General features: G+C 34.8%; 2 protein-coding genes across 2 annotated transcripts in view; one reads left to right on the top strand and one right to left on the bottom strand.

Annotated features, from left to right (window-relative positions):
* Positions 1–12,809, bottom strand: part of LOC143223679 (uncharacterized) — a 37,562-nt gene extending 24,753 nt beyond the window's left edge. Inside the window, exons 1-2 of the mRNA XM_076451958.1 lie at positions 12,588–12,809; positions 10,658–10,816 (exon numbers count right to left, since the gene is read on the bottom strand). Coding sequence (XP_076308073.1) covers positions 10,658–10,766 — 109 coding nt within the window. The 5' untranslated portion in view covers positions 10,767–10,816; positions 12,588–12,809. The remainder of the gene's footprint in view (positions 1–10,657; positions 10,817–12,587) is intronic.
* A 3,366-nt stretch (positions 12,810–16,175) lies between these two features.
* On the top strand, positions 16,176–19,743 carry LOC143224037 (protein FAM200C-like). Its single transcript, XM_076452500.1, has 3 exons — positions 16,176–16,721; positions 16,809–17,774; positions 19,696–19,743. The coding sequence occupies exons 1-3, from the start codon at positions 16,176–16,178 to the stop codon at positions 19,741–19,743; spliced, it is 1,560 nt and encodes a 519-aa protein (XP_076308615.1).
* Positions 19,744–23,415: the final 3,672 nt, after the last annotated feature.

The raw sequence follows: 23,415 nt of genomic DNA, 5'->3' as shown, positions 1-23,415 counted from the left end.
TGTTCAAATGAAAGTACATTTAACAAAACACCTGTTGGTGCAAGGATAATTCCATAGGAAGAAAGAGGTGATTCACCACCATATTCTAAATCCCTAGCACAAGACAAGCCATAAAATGAGCCCAATGGGAATAAGCCGAATAGATGCAATCCAACACATGAAAGGAAAGAGGACTGAAATGGGTGCTCCTTGATGGTTAATATAAGGAATGACTGTGGAATTGTTGGAGTAGATCATGATCAACTAGGAAAGGACGAACATGGAGAATATGCTTGACAAATAGAGAGAATATAAGCTCAAATGCCAGAAGTCAGGTTTTCATTCAAAAATATGCCCTAAAAGGGAAGCATCTGTGAAAAGATAGAGATTTAGTGACCGTATATTATATATATTGCAAGCACAGAAAGAAAAGTCAAAACTAACTGAGATGACAGCTGAACAGAATGCCCAGATGTGCTAAATACTTTGCTACAATAAAAAATGGTTTGGAAAGTTTGACAAACCCTTAACCCTTCCAACTGAGCAGCCTCCCAGAGAAGAAAGGAGATCTAAGACAAGAACATCTCCTGAGAAGTGGGAAGGAAAAGCCAATCATTCATGTAAAAGTTGAACTGTAGCCCCCATTCCATAAATGTGGCAAACAAAGGCCCTTATTACTTAATTAAAAGCATAAGAGACAAAGGCTATGCCAACAGAAATAACACTGAGTTGAAAAACTCAATTCTGATAGACAAAAATAAGAAAATATCTGGCTTGTCGCAAAGAAGACAAGCAATGAACCTGACATTCACAAGTTGGAATAAGAGAAAGGCCTGGAAGCTGGAATGGGAAGGTTAGTGGTAGACCGATCTAGATGAGAAACAAGAGTAAAAAAAAAAAGTATGATTTAGAAAGATGAGAAGCTAAGAAAAATAACAAGTATTGATGCCAGACAGCTTTGGTCCAGATCTCCATTGAATCTGGAATACCACCAAAGACATCTGAATGAAGAAAGGGAGAACAAAATGATCACATACATAAAAAAGAAGTGGACAGTAGTGAGGAACACATCATGACCTAATAAATTTCAAACAGAAGAACCATATAAGGAAAGACATAGCAGAAGAAATGGTACAGGCCAAGGAAATAAAGAAAAGGAAAAAAACCAGTCCAGAAATACTCTGCTGAGCCAAGATGAAGTGGTCCAGACATAAAATGGAGGGAGGAGAGATAATACAGGAGAATGGCAAGGGAAAAAACAACGAAAAAGTGAAAAACTTAGCATTAGAAAGCAAGGCAGAAGACATGAGGTTCACTCTCTTAGCAGGCAAAGAAGGATTCCAAAGATTGGGAATCTAGAAAAAGAAAAGAAGAATGTCTGTTGGCCAGGCCAAAACAATCAAGAAGATAAGGAGGTTGAGACATGTAGTTAAGGGTGGTGGAGTAGTTTCAGAAAGGCAGCAGCATGAGCCCTAATATCAAGTGAAAGAGAAAAGACAAGGTTATCCAAAAATTTGTTTCATGAAGTGAAGGGTCGAAAGAATAAAAAAACAGATGAAAGAGAAAGAAAGTAACATATCTGAGAAATCATGTCCTGAAAAGATTGTAAGGGTAAGGATTTTCCTTGACTGGTTACTTTGTTACCCAAAGCAATCCAAGGTGGGAGGGTACAGCCAGTCAACTTTATCACCTTCCTGGTCATTCTCATATAGAGGTGAATAGATGTTGACATTTGGGAATGAAAGGAGGAGGTCCAGTACTCATGAAAAAGCCGAACACATAGTGTGCAACAGATGCAACATCCTTAACAGTCAACAAGCTTCCAGAAGCTATAATACAAAAGGTCCCATGTTTGTAACTTCATTACCCTCAGAAGACAAGCTTGAAAATTCTTCATAATCTTCAATGTTTTTGAAACAAAAGTTTAGGTAGAACTAAATCCAAGTTCCTCTTAATAAATTTAAATCTCAGCAAAACTGAACATGAAGAGAAAAATCAAAATGTCTGTACAAGGTAATGCTGAGGAAAAAATTAGTTATTTTGAGTGCAAATGCTTAATGAGAATAGTGGTGCATAAAGAATATGTTACATTCCTATTTATGGAGAGCTTTTGTTGCATGAGTGCAGTTCATGTTACACTTGTGAATTTTAGATGGGATAACATTAGCACAAGGCTAGTGGCATGCAAATCTTAGGCAGATGCACAAGGTATGTAGCTATTTTAAGTACAGAAACAAAGTATCATCTCATAAAATAATACATGTATTCAATTTTGTACTTATTCTTCTTACAATGTGTAAATTAATGAAATCAAAAAAGATTTCACTTGAATGTGTCTTTCACCTTGCACAAAAAATATCTGTGAGATAATTCTGCTGACTTGTATTTAATTGTTCTACTAGTTTTCTTTCCTAATAAAACTTGGATAAAAATAGATAAATATTGACAGATTAGTTATACATGTAGGCAGCACCATAATTAAAATAATGGAGGCCCTAGACAAAGTGTGAATTGGTGTCCCATCCACAAAGGTCACTTAAAAAAAATTCAAATACAGACAAAATATTTTGGATGTGGGGCCCTGGGTTATAGCCAAGTTAGCCAATGCCTAAATTTATATGGTATTGCTTATAAATACATTGACTATAAAGTCTTCTCAGCTACCTATTTAAAGTTAATATTTTCTTAAATTGAAAATGTATTTCCAGTAATACGTATGTCTACTGACACTAAAGTTATTCGTCAACACTGCTTTACTATCTAAGCATCTGCCACACGTGCTTCAGTCTGTTATACCTCATTTAAATGCCCTTGGTAATATCTAATTTGCAAATCTCCCTACCCACATCAATGCACCCTCTATCTTGGCACTTGTAAATCCAGAATATGCAATCTGGATATTTACAAGTCTATCTCTAAGAGATTGGGAAAGATCTTGGTAAACTGATGGATTCCAAAGATTATAGAATCAAAACTACAACCACAAAAGGAGAAAGAGTGAGTCACATAACATCTGTGGGTGAGACAGAACAAAACAAATGATAAGTATACAACAAATTGCAGAGGTGAGAAATAGCTGGCAAAAGAATTTTGGAGAAGGATGTATTCCATTCCCTCATTACTAGAGACTTAGAAAGAAACGATATATTAAGATATAGTAAAACCTAAGGGGAGAAACAAGTCTCACAATATGTCAACAACTCCAACCTATGCCAGCAGCAACAAAACTACCCATTAAGTAAAATGTGATATATGGTACATGAGGCTAAGGTCTGAAATGGTTGTCAAGACAACGTATGAAATACCACCCTAATATTCCAGATAAGTAACATAAAGAGCTATTTGGGAAGGCTGCTGAATAGCATTGAGCATCCAAAACGTTCAGATCTTTAAAGTAGTCGAAAAAGTTGTTTGATCTAAACTACAGGAGACAAACCAATCTTGATGTAGAATGTGGGATTGTGGATACCTTGATAAAGATAGCCAAAGAGGAAGATGCAGAGGTAGGCTCACTTGAAGATATTGTTGAAGAGGAAATTATGATTAGGCCAGCCAATATGGGGCTAGTAAAACCTCACAAATAAAGGATTGAAACATTGCCAGACCTTTGAGTAACAGATAAATTGGGAGAAAGGCATAGATGTGAAATCCCTTCCAATCAGGACTAAATGTATCTACCACTAAAGCCTAAAAATGAGGTACTGTACATTCCAAAGCTTGTAACTAAGAGTATCAATGAGTGGCAAAAGCAGTCTTCACAAGCCCAAACTGAGAGCAATTCTATTGGAAAACAAAGAACCCATTTGATTAGAAGAAAGTGAGAGCTGAGACTAACAATCATCTAAGAAATTCATCACCCTAGGAAAATGGCAAGTCAGGAAACTGATATATGGAATAAGCTTCACAGAGAAAGAACCAACTTTCAAAAACAGTCCTAAGAACATGTCTCCATGACAGGAAATTGAAGAGTCCACTGTGAAATTAAGGAAATATTCTCATGAGGATATTCCTGTGCAACAGATTTAGACCTTGCACTTTTGCCTGTTGGACAGCAAGATCAAAATTATTGATGCATAATATGTCCTTCATTCATATACCCTGGATTACCTGACTTTTAATATGCATACATGAAGAGAAGTAATCGTGAAGAGATAAACTCAGGACAGAGGGTAGGTAAAAATATACATACACATACACTCTAATGGTAGGGTTCACCCAAACCAACCACCACTCAATTACTAAGATGTTTTTCCTGATTAATGAGACTGGAAGATTCAGTGTATTGAAATTCCAGATCCATTAGTCACCCTGAGACCACTGAAAAGATGTGTCCTCATTCCAAAAAATTAGAGATTTTAGGGAAGCCTACAAGTGCATAGAATCATACCTGTAAGTAACAGCTTAACTACCAATTTCATAGCCTAAAGCTTAATGGAAGGGGGCTGAGCAGGTCTTAAAACATGGTGAAAACTTGTACAACCTAGCAGAAGCCATGTGGTGCTGATACTAAACCAAAGGCTAGATCTCTGGACTGTACAACCTAGTCCTTGTACATGAAACAGCTAAATTCAAAATGAATTCATTATATAAATATGGAAAAATACCTCAACCACCTCAAACTTGGACATCCATAGACCTGGTGAAGAATATCAACAGGTGTGAAAAAGGACATCACTGAAGACCTTGGAGCATCAAAGAATGGATTGAGGTAAGAAATAACAACAACCGTCTACCAAATTCCCCTTGTCCCAGGAACAACATGGAAATTGGAATAACATTCTAGAAGAATGGAATCAACTGTCACTTTCATCCCCATGACAAGTAACTCTAATAGCTGTGAAATGAAAGCCCACACCCCCTGTTCAGATGAGGGTGGAAACATCCCAGATTGGGAGGATAACAGTGGTGGAGAACTAAATGAAAGTCAAATTTCAATAACAAAATTTGAAGTACCCATGAAGAAGTGGAAGTATATAGTAACATTTGATAAAGATCACTACAGAGAACAAAAGAAAGCCTAGTTAATAATAAATTAAAATGGAAGTATGCACTAACATTTGATGAAATTGATTGTGTTTAAATAACTGTTGTTGTTACTAACAAAAGAATAATTTTGTTCATGTGCACCTGTAACATGTAAGTCTGTGATAATAGCACATTTATGGAAAGCCAACAAGAGGAAAGCAGCAACACTAGCATGATATTCTCTGGAGAAGCCTAATTTCATGAAAACAATGCCAAGGGAAATAATGCCAATGTTTAAAATGACAGGAGATTACAGAAACAGAGTATTTGAATTAATGATCAAACTAAATCAATATTTTCAAAAATGTATTTAGCTTACATTAAGTTCCAATCTAATAACATAAATAAAACCTTCGATATATTTAAACTCAAGTGAAATAGGACTATGACTGAAAATATCCCTTATTTCAAATTATATCACAGTGAGCATTTTAAAGTACTATACCATGTGTGCTACTGTAGAAAGTACGACTCTAAGAACATAAACATCTCAAAAACTACTTTTACCACATACAATGCACACATAATCATACCAAGTGACAACCATAACTACTATTTACATTTATGAAACTGTTGCTACTGCTACTAGAAGGAAAAGGTAGTCTTCTATGTTCTTTAACAGAATATTCTCTGAAGTAGCCAAATTTCTTGGACACATTGATGAAGAATCATTATTAACTAATTAGAAGAAGAAAGAAGAGTATAACTGATGAGTACAATACACCTTCTGTTGCAAATTTTGTGCCAAATTCAACCATTATATTAAAAAAGTGTATTTAACTGTCAATAATTACCCATTTAATGAAAAAACAACCTTATACATCTACATTTAAGGGAAATAATTAAATAACTCAAAATGTAATATCTCCTCAAAAACAGTCAACGATACAGTACATCTTTTTTAAAAATAAACATTCAAACATCTCCATTTACTATACACAATGTACAAATAATGAAACGAAACTGCTATCATAGTTTATACTGTAATACACATCAAAGTGAAATTATGCACATCAAAATTAATCTTGCAGAAGAATTGTAATAAAGACTAGATTTGCAAATAATTCTGGATATTCACCACAATTTAAAAATCATAGTAACTGAAATTCAAAACCTTTATGTACCTTAATCCCTACTCAATTTAAATTCTACAAATAACACTTGAACAATATCTTTCATCTCAAAGACATAAATAATTATAAAACACAAAATTACAGACTTTTCACAGTAAACTTAATTTTATCTAAAAGTTAAAATCATTAGATATAAATATTCAGATACAATTTCAGGAAAAATTCTATTTAGAAACAGGCAGACATACTTCTGAAACATGAGGTTATAACATTGGTTGGTTGGTTGAAGTAATATAGCAGAAAGCAACAAGGCTAACTCTCACCAAGCTATCATCAGAAGATCAAAAAAGTAATATATTATAAAAAATTATAAAAATAAACTAAGAATTAAACAATGTCCATGTAATAAACAAAAACTGAACAAAATGAAAAAGGCCAATGACCTATAAATATCTAAAATTATCAGTCATGATGATGTCATCATCACAAACAATACTGTCCAACATCAGAGATAAACCCTTTGAAAAAACATACCTGAAATGGAACTGTTTCTCACAATTGTAACAACAGCATGAAAGCAAGATGTAGGCAGTTGACTTGAGTGTTATAAAGAGCATCCATTGATGAATCTTTCCCCTGCAAAAGAAAATGATGAGCCAGAAAACATTGGCCAATACATAGACTAGACAATACAACTTCATCCCTCCAATCCTTACAGAGACTAGTTGGCCAAACAGCAACAGTAGGCTTGATCTGGAAATACCTGTTATGAAACTGTTCAATCCAACTCATCCAGCAGCTGCAGTGCTTTGAGCAAAGGTTTGTAGTCCACATAATAGATGAGCATGGCTGTAACAATGCCAGAACAGATGGACTTAAGAGTGGAGTCAACAAGCTCATTCCCATGAATACTGGCAAGGCCAGGAATCCAAAAAAAAGTGAACCGAAAATGATGACAAAGAAAACTGGGACAGTCATTTCTGAATACTGAAGAGAACTTGGTGAGAGCTCACAACATGTGATCCCAGGGCCAGTAAGGAGCTAAGGAGAGTTAATGTACACTGTACAATTAATGAACTGCTCTGCTTCTATGTGATCCAAGACAATTGAAATGGCATACAATTTGGCATAAAATAAAGAATCTCTGTAAGAAATCTTATAAGCAACTGCTGAGCCACAGCAAACTTGGTGGAGCCCAAAGAGTCATATAATTTCAAACCATCCATAAAAATGGAAACAGAAGAATGATTTGAATGATGTTGAGCAAAGAAATGTCAGTACTTTTAAGCAGGAGTTTCTTCCCTCCTCAAATGACATGGAGCAAAGTCACAGCAGAATGGGCTGACCATTAAAAAAGTCAAATACATGAATGACAAAAAACCAATTCATTAAAAGCAAAGCCCACAGAAGAAGTAAGACACAACACCAGGTGTGATGCCATGGTAAGAATTGAAGCTTTGTAGCACAAAAAAGAAAAGGTACAACACTGGAGGTAAAGAAAAGACTCACAGAACTCAATGTGCACTCTCTGTCTTGTGAAGTGCTTCATCCCCTGTGCAGAGTTGAAGCCCCAGGTGATGTACATGGTCCAACATTTTCAAGGCAGAATTTCTGACTGAACCACAGACCTGTTGTCTGGCCCTGAATTAATAAGAGCATGACAGATTTTCAACATGGAACATCTATCCACTTCTCGAGAAGTAGAAGAAATGATAAAGAATTGATGAAACCATTTACTCTGGTTCATCCCAATAAGCAAATGAGAGGAGTCTCAAGCTGCTGCTCAAAAACCTCATATCTGATGACCAACAGGAAGTGTGAAGTTGTTGACATAAAGACTGTTTATGACAGTAGGAAGAAGTTGCTCAGTAATAACATTGATCTTAATACTGAACAATGCGACTCAAGACATAGCCATGAGGTACTCTAAGTTCTTGTATGAAAGATCAAGACAAGTTAAACCCACACAGACTTAGAAATGCCCATCCCATAACAAATTATGAATAAGAAGAGTAAATGGCCATGTAACACACAGAAAGGAAGGTCTCAAAAAATGCTGAACCTTCATAGATCAAAGAAGGTTCAAATAAGATGATCGCACTTGAGAAGGGCTTTCCTGATCAAGGTTTCAAAAGAAAAAAAGTGGTCTATGGTGGAGCACATTTAGTAAGCAAGAGTAAGTTTTTTGATTCAAGGAACCAAACAAAATGAGAATCAATCATACTCTCCAAAGCCTTCCAGAGACAATGGCAAAGAAAGAGGATAATAATTAGAAGGAATCTATTAATTCTTCTTAGCTTTTGAAAAAAGAGATGACAATGTATGGCCTTGTACCACACACATATGGAAAAACACCTTTCTGCTATATCTGGTAAAAAGCAATCCAAAAAAAAGAAAGGCAGGAGACAGATGGTGCAGCATCTTGTAATAAATATCATCAGGCCCAACTTGACTGAGATACTGCCAGACCAATGCAAAGCAATTCAAAGTTCCACCAGCATAAATTATCAAAGACACTATCTGCTCAAAAATAAAGTGGTGATTGCTCAGCACATAATTTGACGGCCATGAAAGCATAGAAGGAAACAGAAGTGCTGGAAGGGTGCCAAAACTATTTACCAAGAGTATCAGTGTTGCCCTAAACATCAGAAACTTCATGGCCATTTGAAAGGAAGATTAAAAGAAGATGGAAAGCATACTTCCCAATAACTCTCCAAATCCTGTCACCTAACACTGGTAGTATAAGAGATGCTAGTAACAAACTTAATCCAAGATTCCTTCTGGCTTTGACATCTAACCTGTTAGACATAGGCACAAACCTGCTGAGAAGCAATGACTTTGTGAAAAGTAGGAAATATGCAAAAGATAAACCAAACCCATACCTGTGCTTACCATGCCTGCTGACAGTCAGGGGTTCACCATGTACAAGGATAGGATACCATGTAAAGTCTCCCAAGTTTAAGAAGAGAGAATATAACTGTTCAATAAGATGATCAAGTCCATCTGATCATAATCCTGTCCTTGTGACATGTAAAAAAAAAAAAATTAGATATGAACAAAAACAGTCTCAAGTGATATAGTGATTGGCACAGACATAGTGGATGAATGCTGGTCATCCAGCAGTGCCACCCTTCCATAAACACATCCATCATACAACTTGTCATTCCTATACAAATAAAATTGCCAGAAGAGGACAGCAGGTATGAAGAATGTCTCTTATAAGGAGAACCAAATGAGATTATATAAATTAATAAAGGCCTTAATATCATCTAAATTATAACAAAAATTTTGACAGTTCCATTGTATCAAAGTGGCCATATTTATTTAGGAGAAGAAGCTTCCATATTATGATTTCTAAATTGTTTTGTGTCTATTTTCACATATTTTACAAGCCTTTGGTAAACATTCTGAGTCCCTTGTAGACAAAAAATCAGAATTTTTAATAAAGTATTTACATAAGAAAATTTTCTGCAAATATGTAGAATCATAGCATGGACTGCTCAGAGTGCAAAGTAACTTTCATGTTGAGATTAAAAATACTTTTTTCCTCTGAAAATAGTCAAATTGCATTTGCATAATCTGTAAAACCTCCTAAATAAATTTCAAATATTTATTTTAGTAAAACTTTATATTTTATCTGTTATTTCCTACACCTTAACTTTATATATGTACTTGTTCTAGTTAACTGATCTTGTAACTACCACACAAAAAAAAAGAAATAAATCTAAATTACCACTTTTTTCTTTCAGGAATGACTGAAAGTTGTAGCATAAAACTACATTTGTTTATCCTAAATAGCTTAAACCTCATCAACTCACATAAAATCCACATGGACCTCAATATATTTCTTGGTTGTATATCTTTTTACAAAGTCATTAAAAACTTATATCAATGTAATTGTCAAGAAGAAACCCTACACTGATATGGCACTATTGTTTTCAAAACAAACAGACAGAACATGTAGCTGTAATTTAATATTTATCTGAGGTTGACAAAAACCCCATACTATCATTAACCATCTCTATACATGCAGTCCATCCTACAGCACACGAAACAAATTTCTAAATATTTATTTCACTATATAGGCTCTTACATAATGTATTATAGTACAGTATCATCTGGCCTGTTTGGTTATAACATCATGGTGATAACCATGTATGTGCACTTCATTCCTTAACAACCGTTCTCTCTGATAATAACCGTTTATAATGCCCGATCTTGTAAATTTATGATAATTGTGTAGTTCAGTTTCCACCTTACTACTTTTGTCTATTTACTGCAATAATGTAATATATTAATGACAGATTAACCAATTACTTGCAAGTACAAAGTATGTTTGTAACACCTGAATGCATATTACACCTACACCTTCAATTATTTCCAACAATGAGCACAAAAGATCACAAAAAAATTAAAGTAAATTTCAAAACAACCAGAAATTTAAGTACTTTAAAGTAACTGACTGTTAGTTTTCAGATTTAGAAAGGCATTTTATACCTGAAATAAGACAGTCAACTGTTGAAAAACATTCTAGTTTCTAGGACTTTTATAAATTATTAAAAGTACTTTTATATACTTACATGTAGATAATGTAAATCTTTTTTCTTCATTTTTCATCAGTTTGGTATTCAACAAAGCATCATGTTTTTCATCAAAAAAAGGTTCAACCTTCATGTTTGATACCTCCATGGTTACATCGCAGCATCATCTTAACATCCTAGTCAAAGCTTGTAGTTAGACTATAGAAAAACAGGTTGACAGTTAGAACTTCAATCATGCTAAAATGTATAACAGAAACTTCAACAAATACAAATCTGCATTATCCCAATCTGACATTTAACTCATTTTAAAATATCATTTACATAACAATTAAAACACATTTTAGTACAGTAATATGTATATGATAACTTATTACCCTCAAGATATAAAATGATAATGAAATATGACCCTATTAGAACTACCAATATACTGAGTTCTAAACTTCAAACTAATAATAACCTCAAGTTTTGTTCTTTCATTAATTAATGTTATTATGCAACAAGAAAAAAGCTCAGATGGTAATAATATTCTCAAACAGTTTTAGTGTGTTCTACATCCAAATATGTATTTCCAAAGTTACCCCTAACAACATACTCCTAACCCACACTAAGTACACAAGTCAACCTAAAAAATAGTAACTTTTATTATCTTATTAACTCAGTTATTAAAAACTACAATAATTACTAATTACTAAACATATTTTATCTCCCTGACACTTGGCTATTTCTGAAATAATGCAATTCTTGTACAACTTGATTTTGGCTTCTGAAACCTGTTTTCCTGAAAAAGTTTAAAGCACTGAACATAGAGAAATTGAGTTTTTTGTATAAACACAAAATTAACTAGATTACACAGTTGAATTACAAATTAGTAACAGCCACCATTAGAAAATACATTTAGCTTAGAGGTGGAGAGTAATAAAATACTAGAAAACCAATGAAGTATTACTAATTATTATACTTTTTACACATTTATTCCTACATGTAAATGTCTCAACATCTTCATTAACTCTATGAATCACAACTTGATCTTTGCTTCCATTGTTCACTTATACAAATTAGAATGTGGAAACGAATTGAAAATACTGGAAAACTGTAGATATGAAATCTCTGTTTTCAGTAGCAAACAACACACTAAATAAATCACATGGTCCAAATTAGTAATAAACAACCAATAAATAACCCATTTCGGTAAAAACTGGTATTACTTTAGCTAATTAATTACTGCTTTACTTCATGTTCATACAGTTGTTTATAAAGACTAGATCAGCACACAAAAATGTCATATTTACATTACTGTGCATAACCTTTTGTACAGTACAATCCAAACCACATGACTTCATACCATTTTAACTTATTAACAAATTGATAAACACGACATAAAGCAAACAGTTCATCAACTGTACGTTGAACAAGTAAAAATGAATGTTTTGTTAAAACATTATGTTATGCCATTATTAAATCACTTCATTATGCTTATAAATTGTTGTTTGCCTAATTTTATTTTGTCAGCATAATGTGCTTCCTTATCAAATATGTAACTTTTACAGATGAAACACAATTTGTAAAACACCTTTAAAACTGTATTGCTATTAAGGTGAGTTACGTTTTAACAATATTAAATGTTAGACTTTCTATATGTTTGATAAAACATTGTTACATTTATGGGAATAGATACACATCTTATATTTGGTTAAATTATTACCATAGCCAAATATAAATTATAACACACACAAAAAAAAAAAAAACATTATACAACGAGAGAACTGTATAGGTTTCAACTTCAAATATGAGTTAGGCCTCATTTTGCTTTTTATTTTGTTGCCATGGTTCCTATTTAAATTAATAACATTTAAATAATTAATATGTTTCTTTTCAGTAATCCGTCATCTCCAACAAACTTATAAAGAATAAGAACTTAAACCTCAGCCCTTATCATATATATTCAAATATTGGTTTGAGATCTAATCACCATTTTCTTTTATTCTGACATCTTCGTTCTTTCCTTCAATAGTTAAATCCATTTGTTTATTCCTACTTTACGTGTATTTATATATATATTCGCAGAATAACTAGCGCATATTTCAAATGGTATTCTGGTCTACGCTTTGCGGAATTTCATACCACATTTTCCCGTCCACCTCGAGAACAAACATTTTACGGTGAACTGGCAAACAGCGATAACAACAATAATAACGTGGTTTTATTTTAGGGAACAGCCTACGCAGTATAAAACCACTTTATTAAGCTTATAAATAGCTATTTGTTAGTCGACGTCAGTATTAGCATAACTTGCTTCCCAAACAATTATCAAAACATGTCAATACGGAAAGTGGAAGCGTTAAAAGTTTGTTGATTTTGTTCTGTACAATAAAAAAGTTCTTAATTCTGACTTTATTGCATGCAGTGTTTGGAGAGATTAATTTCGAGATACTTTTCATTTCTTTCGCCAACGCAGCTTGATCATTATATGAATGATAAGGAATGGCTTTAACATTTTTATTTATTATTTAATAGTTTTTAGTTTAGCTTTGAGAATGAAACAGCCAACATGGACTAATATTCTCTGGTTGTTCCCATACGTTACAAGGGTTTCAACCGAAAATAAAAAAAACTGTCAATCATAATAACAATGAGAACTTGGATTCATGAAAATATTTTATGGCTGATGTACGAGGGCTGTTCAAAAAATACGCGGACTGACGTCATAAAACAAAATGTACTTTATTTAGAAGTTACAGGTCTGGGACCCCTTCAAAGTACTCTCCTCCCCAACGCACACACTTATCCCAAAGGTGTTTCCACTTGTTGAAACAGTCCTGGTACGCTTCTTTTGTAATGTCCTCCAGCTCCTTCGTCGCATTTGCCTTAATCTCGGGAATCATCTCAAATCTTCTTCCTTGCAAGGAGCAAGGTCAGGTGCGTAGGGGGGTGGGGAAGAACAGTGATCGAGTGTTTGGCCAAAAACTCACGAGTTCTGAGGCACAAATTTCGCAGCAACGCGGTGCATCTTCAATTTTTCGGTCAAAATTTCGTAACAAGATTCAACTGATATCCCACACTCTTCAGCAAGCTCCCTGACAGTCAGACGTCGATTTGCCCGCACCAGAGTGTTGATTTTGTCGACGTGTGGGTCGTCAGTTAACGTGAAAGGAGTCCAGGACGCTCATCATCTTCAATGGACTGTCGACCATCCTTAAAACGTTCATGCCACTTGAAACATGCCGTACGATTCATAGCAACATCACCGTAAGCCGTGTCAAGCATAGCAAATGTTCCAGTCGCAGATTTTCCAAGTTTAACACAAAATTTCGCAGCAAATCGTTGCTCCTTCAGGTCATTCATTCTGAAATCCGCCAAACGAAAAAATCGCACGAAGCGGATTTTCCTGGAACCAACTGGAGCCGCGCAATTCAAACAGTCCGCGTATTTTTTAACAGACCTCGTACACTTCATTTAAAAACTATTTTAATTTTTTCAAGCAATGGAAGTTGAAAATCATTTCTAACAAAATTTAAACACACTCTGTATCTTTATGAAAATAATGTCATTTAAATAAATTAATTAAACGTCATTTGTGTATTCATAAAACATTCACAAATTTAAACACTAGCACAATAAAATTTATTAGAGACAGGACACTATTCAACTAATAATTCATTAACACTTATCGAACTGGCGACTTCAATAACATTTTGTACTAGGGGGTATGACAACCAAACACTGATCTTGAAATTCGATTGCGGAAATGATTATAAATGAATTTACTTTTGATAAGGATTTCACAGATGTTTTTTAGAACATAGTTGAATAAAGTTCGATATATTAACAAATACTGGCTGTATAATAGGAGTGTTAGAAAACTAGTACTGCATTGCATTTGTTTGTTTGAGAGCAAAACCACATTTGATTATCTTCTGTGTCCACATGGAGAATCCAGGCTCGTATTTTAGCGTTGTAAGTCAATAAACATATCACTGGTCCACCCGAGGAGTTTGCAATTGTAAACAGACTACTTTGGAGCGCGTTTACAGTATATGGTATCGAGCTGAAATATCAAGCAGTGTATTGGGTTTTACTGTCGATTTTATTCAAACTGAAAACTTCGTCGTTTTGTAAAAAAGTATACAATGAGTTAATAATATCATTCATTGGACAGGCGAGAGTTCAGATCCCCGTTACACCAAACATGCTCGCCCTTTCAGCCGTCGGGGCGTTATAATGTTACGGTCAATCCCACTATTCGTTGATAAAAGAGTAGACCAAGGTGGGTGGTGATGACTAGCTGCCTTCCCTCTAGTCTTACACTGCTAAATTAGGGACGGTTAGCGCATATAGTTCTCGTGTAGTTTTGCGCGAAATTCAAAAGAAACAAACAAATATTGGACAGTATGCAGTACAAATTTTGTTATAATTCAATTATATTTTTCTTTAACTTGTTACTCAGTATGGTGTACTTTTCTCTTTTACATTTTACAGTTTGTTTCCTATATTAATTAAGCAATAATTGGTCAGCATCATTAAGTAAGATTGCAGAGCATATTTTCTTTAATATTGAAATGCTGAAGGTTACATATATTACTTGCTTTATAAATAGAATCAGAGGATTCACTTTCACATGATTTTCGACTTGGTAAATTTGTTGTCAAAGAAGCATTTATTCCGAAAACGTCTCTGATATCATATATTTACAAGTCCGAAGTAGTTATAATTTCATTGTAGATATCACTTGTTATGCTACATTTAGAGTATTGTGTTCAGTCATTGCCTCCTTACCTTAGGAAGGACACTGAATTTTTGGAAATGGTTGGGAGGAAGGCTATTAGAAAGCTGTGTGTAATAAAGTAGTCGTCGTTCGAGAAAATGTTACAATATTTCATTGTTTTCTCTTAAAAAATAAGAGCTCTCATAATCTTTTTCATACTTGGCAGTGAGAATAGTGAGTGCGAGGATGCCCATGAATAATTAAAGCAAATCTATATTTTTACATAAGAGTATGCTTTATATTTCTCCTAAGAAGAAACATTTTTGCTTCAGCAGTGTTCCGAGATAAAGTTAAACCTAAACCTGATTTCCTAATGAAATGGTAAAGTTGCATCAGATTCCAATACAGGGTAAACAAACGGGTATGTCATTTGGATAGACGAGAAAGGGACGCGTACAGGACACGTGCGCAACACGGAGAGAGAGGGAGGTTATCATCACGTCTCAGTCCACACCACCCATCTGTGCCATCAACACGTGAGTTATGGTCTCCCTGTTTCAATGTTGTTGTTTTTTCTGATGCATAACAGTAGGGTGGAAGATTGGTTATGTATTATTTCAGATTTTGCTTTCTACACATTTATTTAAATGAGCGATGGGTTGTTTACATAACATACATCATCACTGTAGCAGTGTAGCCGTTACAATATTTTCATAGAATGTATTGTCATGCCTACAAATCTACTGATTAAACCAGGTATTTCAGTCTCTTCATCACATATTTTAGAGATAATTCATAAAAAAAAAAGAAAACACCTACACATGAATGTGTTTCTTTTCCAGATTTGTCTGCAGTATGTCGAAGAAACGAAAGTGGAATGACGAATATGTCAAGTTTGGTTTCACCTGTACTACAGAGAAGGATGGGACACAACGTCCACAGTGTATCCTGTGCAGCACACTCTTCTCCAATGCGAACTTGAAGCCATCAAAGCTTGATGAACATTTCAAGAACAAATATGGTGGCAGGGATGCAGGAAATGACATTGTGACATTAAGGGTCAAAAGAGCTAGGTTTGATCAGGTTGGCACATTGCCGACTTATGGATTTTCGCCAACAGAGAAACCTTTACTGCGTGCTTCTTATGAAGTTGCATACCAGATTGCTAAATCAAAGAAACCCCATACAATTGGTGAGGAACTGATCAAGCCATGTGCCCTTGAAATGGCAAAGATTGTTCTCGGCAAGGAAGCTGAGAAGAAACTCCAACAAGTGTCTTTGTCAAATGATGTAATCCATAACCGAATCATCGACATGAGTGTTGACATCCTGGAACAAGTTGTAGCTGACATCAAGGCTAGTCCAGTTAAGATTAGCCTACAAGTGGATGAATCAACAGATGTATCCAACTGTTGTCAGCTATTGGCAGTAGTTCGTTACGTGAAGGAGAAAAAAAAAGAAAGTTTCCTTTTCTGTCAGTCCTTAAAGACAACTGCACAAGCTATAGATGTGCTTAACAAAATACAAGAATTTTTCTCAAGAAACGAACTTCACCTTGACAAAATTGGTTCAATATGTACAGATGGTGCACCAGCAATGCTGGGCAATCGTTCTGGGTTTGCTGCATTAATGAGGAAAGAAGTTCCTAATCTGAAAATCACTCACTGCTTTCTTCATCGTCACTCTCTTGCAGCAAAGACATTGCCCCCAGATCTCAAGAAAACTCTGGATATTTGTGTCAAGGTTGTAAACTTTATTCGCAGCCGAGCTTTGAATCATCGATTGTTTCAGTCACTTTGTGAGGAAATGGGTCAGGAACACACTGTTCTTTTGTACCACACTGAAGTGAGGTGGTTGTCATGTGGTCGTGTGCTGTTTCGTGTGTTTGAACTGAGAGGAGAAATTCATCAGTTTTTCCGTGAAAGGGTACAAGAACTGGCTATATATTTCAAAGAACCTAGTTTTGTTCAGATGCTTGCCTATTTGGCTGATGTGTTTTTAGCTCTCAATGAACTCAATCTCTCTCTGCAAGGAAGGGGACTCAACATTGTGACTGCAAGCGCGAAATTGGCTGCATTCAAAGAAAAACTTGTCTTGTGGATAAAGCGTGTGAAGATGGGGAATTTGGCAAATTTCCCCTGCCTGGAAGAGACAGTCACAGAAAATTCTACCCTGCATCCAGACTTTGTTGCAAAAGTTGTTGAACATATGCAGATGCTGCGTACTTCATTTGAGGGTTACTTCTCGTGTGGAGAGCTGCAAACCTATGACAACTGGATCCTGAATCCTTTCATGCAGAATTTGGAAGATGTCAGCGGCATCAAGGAAGATCTCATCGACCTTAGACACAATCGTGAAATCCAAATGGAGTTCACCAATAGTCAGCTGGAACACTTCTGGGCTTCTCAGCTGGAAGCATACCCTGCATTAGCGAAGAAAGCTCTTGAAGTGCTGGTACCATTTGCAACTACTTACTTGTGTGAACAAGGATTTTCTTGTCTACTTCACATCGGCTGAATTCTGAACATGACATGCGAGTGGCACTCAGTACAAAGACGCCAAGATTTGATGCCATCATAGAGAAAAAACAGCAGCAACGAAGTCACTAAGTTTACTGTGCATTACAGGCTAAATAAAAACATCATCAACAAAATTGAAATTAATTTTTCATTATGTACCCTGAATTTTTGTCTTGAAAAAAGGTATGCTGTATGTATGAAGATTAAAAAAAATTTTTTTTGATTACATCAACTTTGTATTTTTAGCTTTTTTTATATTTAAGTTTCCAGGGGGTGCGAGAAATGATTACTGATTTGAAAGGGGTGCAAACACTGAAAAAGGTTAAGAACCACTGACTTAAGGCATTTTCAGTGTATTCATCCTAATTTTTAAACTATTCTCATACTATAATAAAGGATAAAGATGCTATTTCTCATCAGGTCATTATCAAAAGACAGCTTCCTCTAAAAAAAACTTACACACAGTTTACAAGTGTATGCATGCTTTTGGTGGCATATTACTGAAGTTTAGGCTTCTTTTGCAAAAATGATTAAGTAGAGTCTAAAGTTTCCATGACAGCTAATTAATCAACATAAGTTTATTTTACTTTTCAAAAAATATAAACACGAACAACTTGAACATACCTAATATTTTTGAATATAAAATGTGGACTAAAGGATTCTTTTAAGAAACAATTTAAGAGTTTTATAAACAAATTGTAAGTTCAAGAGAAAGTGAAATTGCACCAATGCTGATAGTGTCTTCAGCTACTAACAAATACGAAAGTAACATTAATTCATGTTACTAATTGTAGTTGTGTTGTTCGTCTGAATTGTCTTCTATAGGAGTGTAAAAAAATATTCACATATAAGTTCCTAATTCTTTACAATACATTGTAGAGTTAGTAACACTAACAACTGTCTGTTCTTCATGATTATAATGAACAATTCTTCTTAAAATCTAAGTTTCTCTTGCAATTTTTATGAAGACCTTCTGTTTTGCATTATTATTACACAAATAAGTAGAATGAAATTAAGAATCAGTCTGTGTTTCTATCATATATTTACAGATCTTAATGTTTAAAATGTGTACTGCAAGTTACAATAAATGAATGGTACTGAACCTCGTACACCTGATGAGTTTATTTCTTTGATGACCTGAATCCAAATTGTTTTATTCAGATGTGAACTATCTGATCCAAGTTTAAGTAATTTAACAAATCAGAGCTGGAAACCACTTTCCTAAAATATGTCTATGATCTTCTTAGAAAAATCTGTACACTTTGTATGTTAAAATATCAATGTCTTAAAAAGATGTACTATTTCTTCTCTGTGATCTGATAATATCACATCCTTCAAAGTTAGAACTTCTACTCTTTGACTTGACCAGTATTTGACAAGGACGCATTGTTTGAAAAACTACTACTTTATTATCTGACCAGTTTTTGACAAAGTCACGTTTTGTGAACAACTACTACTTTATTATCTGATCAGTTTTTGACAAGGTCACGTTTTGTGAACAACTACTACTTTATTATCTGACCTGTCTTTAACAAGGTCACGTTTTGTGAACAACTACTACTTTATTATCTGACCTGTCTTTGACAAGGTCACGTTTTGTGAACAACTACTACTTTATTATCTGACCAGTATTTGACAAGGTCACGTTTTGTGAACAACTACTACTTTATTATCTGACCTGTCTTTGACAATATGGTCACATTGTGTGAACAAGTATTACTCTATTATTTGATCAGTACCTGACAAGGTGGTCAAATTATTCGAACATCCACTCACGCTGGCTAGCATCTACCCACTATGGTTAAATTATAGAGGTGCATACCAGCCTGATACATTTATAAGTTTAACCCATGAAGGTAGAAGACGAAAATGATAATGGATGGAAGATGGATTTCAGGGAATGAAAACCATGGAATGAAACCTTGTAAGGGATATTGTAATAAAGAGCATGAACTGGACATGAAGTTTGTCGAGATCAGAGCTGGTGCATAAATTTGAAAAAGATGGAAGGGACATGGGTTTAAAGGAATTATTCCCCACATAAGCCACCAATGTTCAAGGAAGAAAGGTATGATCTGGATAAAGGAGAATGGTGGTAAATGGTACATGAAACGTCAGTGGTGAATATGTCGAAACTCTGACATTCATAGACCAAAAGTAAGTTTTAGCTCTAGTAACCCGACAGTGCACACTATGTATAAAAACCTATAACACCAGATTCTATTTTTAAATTCCCTCCTTTACTGTCACAAAATGTGACTGAGTTACTTTCAAAATGTAACTAAACATCTTTACTATCAATGTATTTTAATGAAATTAGCATTATTTAGCATGTTAGGATCTGGGTTTTTCTTATAACAAAGCCACATCGCGCTATATGCTGAGGAGATCGAACCCATGATTTTAGTGTGGTAAATCCGTAGACTTACCGCTGTACCAGCAAGGGACTATAGTATGTTAAAATTCATAGTTTTATGTTATCTAGGCTTTATTTCTAAAAAAAACTTCTAAAACAATAATTAAAACTTTAGTTTTGTTGTCACTTGATGCCATTGTGGTAATATTTCAACCTTAGAGTTGATATAGAAGACACAAATGTGTGTAATGTTGATAAAATTTCATGCAGACGTTCAAAGTAAATGTATGGAGGTTGTTTACTAATAACTTGAGCCAAATTCCAAGGAATTGTCAATGAAAAACTTTTGTAACAATTCTCAAGTTCAATATAAGCCATGCCCATTTTTTAAGTAGAAGCAGTGTTGCTAAGTGACAGCTTTAACTTGAATGGAATGCTTATAACCAATAAAAAGAGCAGATTTCTTAATGTAATGTCTCAAGTTTAGCAGGAAATGTAAATGATAACTTAGTTTACAATTGAAAAGCAAATTTCCACAACTTCCATTGTTGAGATAAGTGTCTTTAGCACGTGGTTATTTTCTCTTACCTTGCACATATTAATTTGATTGAAGTTAAATTGCACTTAAGTTTTACTTTTATATTCAGTTAATTGCATATTATTTAGATGTAATGCTCATATTTGAAAGGATTGATGGTTTTTAAAATATTTCTCATCTTCACCTCACTTCTTGATGTCTAAGAAATAGACAAATGCAAAACTTTGCTGGAAGCTAAAGTATCTCTGTTTATCATAAACTTATGTTGCCTGCAGGCATGAACTGATATTTGTCAACATAAATCATTAAAGATAAATAATAAACTAGAATTGGTTTTCTGGTTGGTTTTTGGAAATTCGCACAAAGCTACTCGAGGGCTATCTGTGCTAGCCGTCCCTAATTTAGCAGTGTATGACTAGAGGGAAAGCAGCTAGTCATCACCACCCACCGCCAACTCTTGGGCTACTCTTTTACCAACGAATAGTGGGATTGACCGTCACATTATAACGCCCCCACGGCTGGGAGGGCGAGCAAGTTTGGCGCGACTCGAGCGCGAACCCGCGACCCTCAGATTACGAAGCGCACGCCTTAACGCGCTAGGCCATGCCAGGCCTATAAACTAGGAAAATAAAACACTAGAAACAAATTATAAGTGAAAACGTAAAGATGTGAAATTATGCACATGACCCATAGAAAGTATTTTAAGATTATTGAACAAAGAGATAAAAGGTATTATATTTTTTCTTAACTTTAATCATTTCATTTCATTACTACGTTAATGTTAATAGCTATAATTAGTGATATGGTAGAGTAAAAGGAAAAATTAAATATGAATATTTCTTTAAAAAACTTCTGATATTCATTTATTAGGTTTTATGGATTATGTACATGAATTGTGAAAACTGTATGAAGAACACTATCTTCATACATAACATGAAAATTACCTTGCAGGTGAACTATTCAGAGTCTAAGTGCAAATAACTACATTAAATAACAAATTTCTATTAGAAATAGTAGAAAAAATTCAAAATTAAATATTTTATTTTTCTGAAACTACATACTTTTGGAAAAGTTCGTCTCAAATTTTAAACAATTTCAACCGTATAATTGGAATGAAGTGTGATGAGAGCAAGATTATCTATGTATGATGTGTGTAGTCTGATCTAATAGCACTCGAATATAAGAACAGCACCAAGTCTTATATGGTTAAGGGAGAGATGGTAAGAGAAACATGTAGTCAAGTGACTAAAGTGAGAAAGAGTAAGGGTGTGGGAAATAACATTAAGAACCCAATCTGACAGTATAGTATAGTGAAGAGATCATTCAGTTTGGAAGGAATGTAACATAAGAGAAATAGTGAAAAAGAAAGCGCTTTGTGATACCTCATAAATTGAAAAGTGTTAAATAAGGCTGCCTGATATCCTACAATAGAAGATACTGAATAGTTTCGATCAAACAGCCAGATAAGGAATTCTGCGACATGAGGTACATTTAATTATAAAGGGTAGAACGCATGATACAAAGACTATTTTTTTTATGATAAATCATGAGTGAGGAAGGGGCTGATGGAATGGAATAACGTGGATAGTACATGTGTGGATAATCTGAATATCCTTGCAAGGGACCAAATAAAAGCCACGCGTGAATATGGGGTGTGTGCAAAGTACAAAATGTATAACCAGTGACAGGTTGACAGATGTGGGGAGAGAGAAAGAGAGAATCAGGGATAAAGTTGGAAGAGAGTGTGACAAGAGAAAACCAGGGCTTTGCTGGCCAGAAAAGTGCAATGAGAAGTATCCAACAAGACGTGGGCTAGATGATGAACAGCAACCTAAGTAGAAGTTGGATTGAAGGATAGGCATATCGGTACTGATTGATCTAATCCTGACTGAGAGGATCCACAGCCAAATGTTGGGGTGAGGGCCTAAGACTAGAACAGAGGTAATTGAAAATTGTGTTGAGTGACAAATGCATCTACATGAGGAGTAATGCTATTGTGTGCACAGCTACTGGATAACCTGATCCTCAAGGAACCACTCTGTGGAGAATATCTGATCTGTACAAGAAAGATGATATGTTGCCAGATTGAAGGCACCAAGAACATGACACACAATGAGGAAAGTGCGAAAAATATGTCTCCGAAATAATGGTTCTGATGTTTATAAATATATGGAATAGGAACTGATACCACCATGTCACTTTGGAATGGATCATGGTTATTTTGCCATAAATTGAGAGAAGGAAATAATTCAAAGTTCAATAAATGGACAATAGTTCTAGGATGTTGATAAGTAAAGTGACTTCAACCAGAAGCCAACATTCTGAAACCTCCTGATGTCATTTTGAGGCTACATAGATCGATAATGAGTAGGCAAACTTGAGACAAAAAATGCATCCCTACCTAAAAGATCTCAGCAGCAAAGGAACCACATTTGGAACGAAAGGACAAAAAGATAGATGCACCAACATGGATCTCCTCCTAACATCCAACAGGAGTATGGTGAAAAACCTCATCTAGAAGGTGCATGGTACAAAGATACCTAAGGATAAAGGTTAGGGATAGCTGGAGTTTTGAAATTTGGTCCCGGGAAAACCTAACTGGAGAATCCAAATTAATGTCCACACTTACATCAAAGACACAAAGTGTTGGGAGTCTAGAACAGGAAAGTCTGCTTGGTGATA

The sequence above is a fragment of the Tachypleus tridentatus genome, chromosome 8, assembly GCF_004210375.1.
Source record: "Tachypleus tridentatus isolate NWPU-2018 chromosome 8, ASM421037v1, whole genome shotgun sequence".
In the NCBI taxonomy this organism is placed as follows: Eukaryota; Metazoa; Arthropoda; class Merostomata; order Xiphosura; family Limulidae; genus Tachypleus; species Tachypleus tridentatus.
This window is presented reverse-complemented; position numbering and strand designations above follow the sequence as displayed.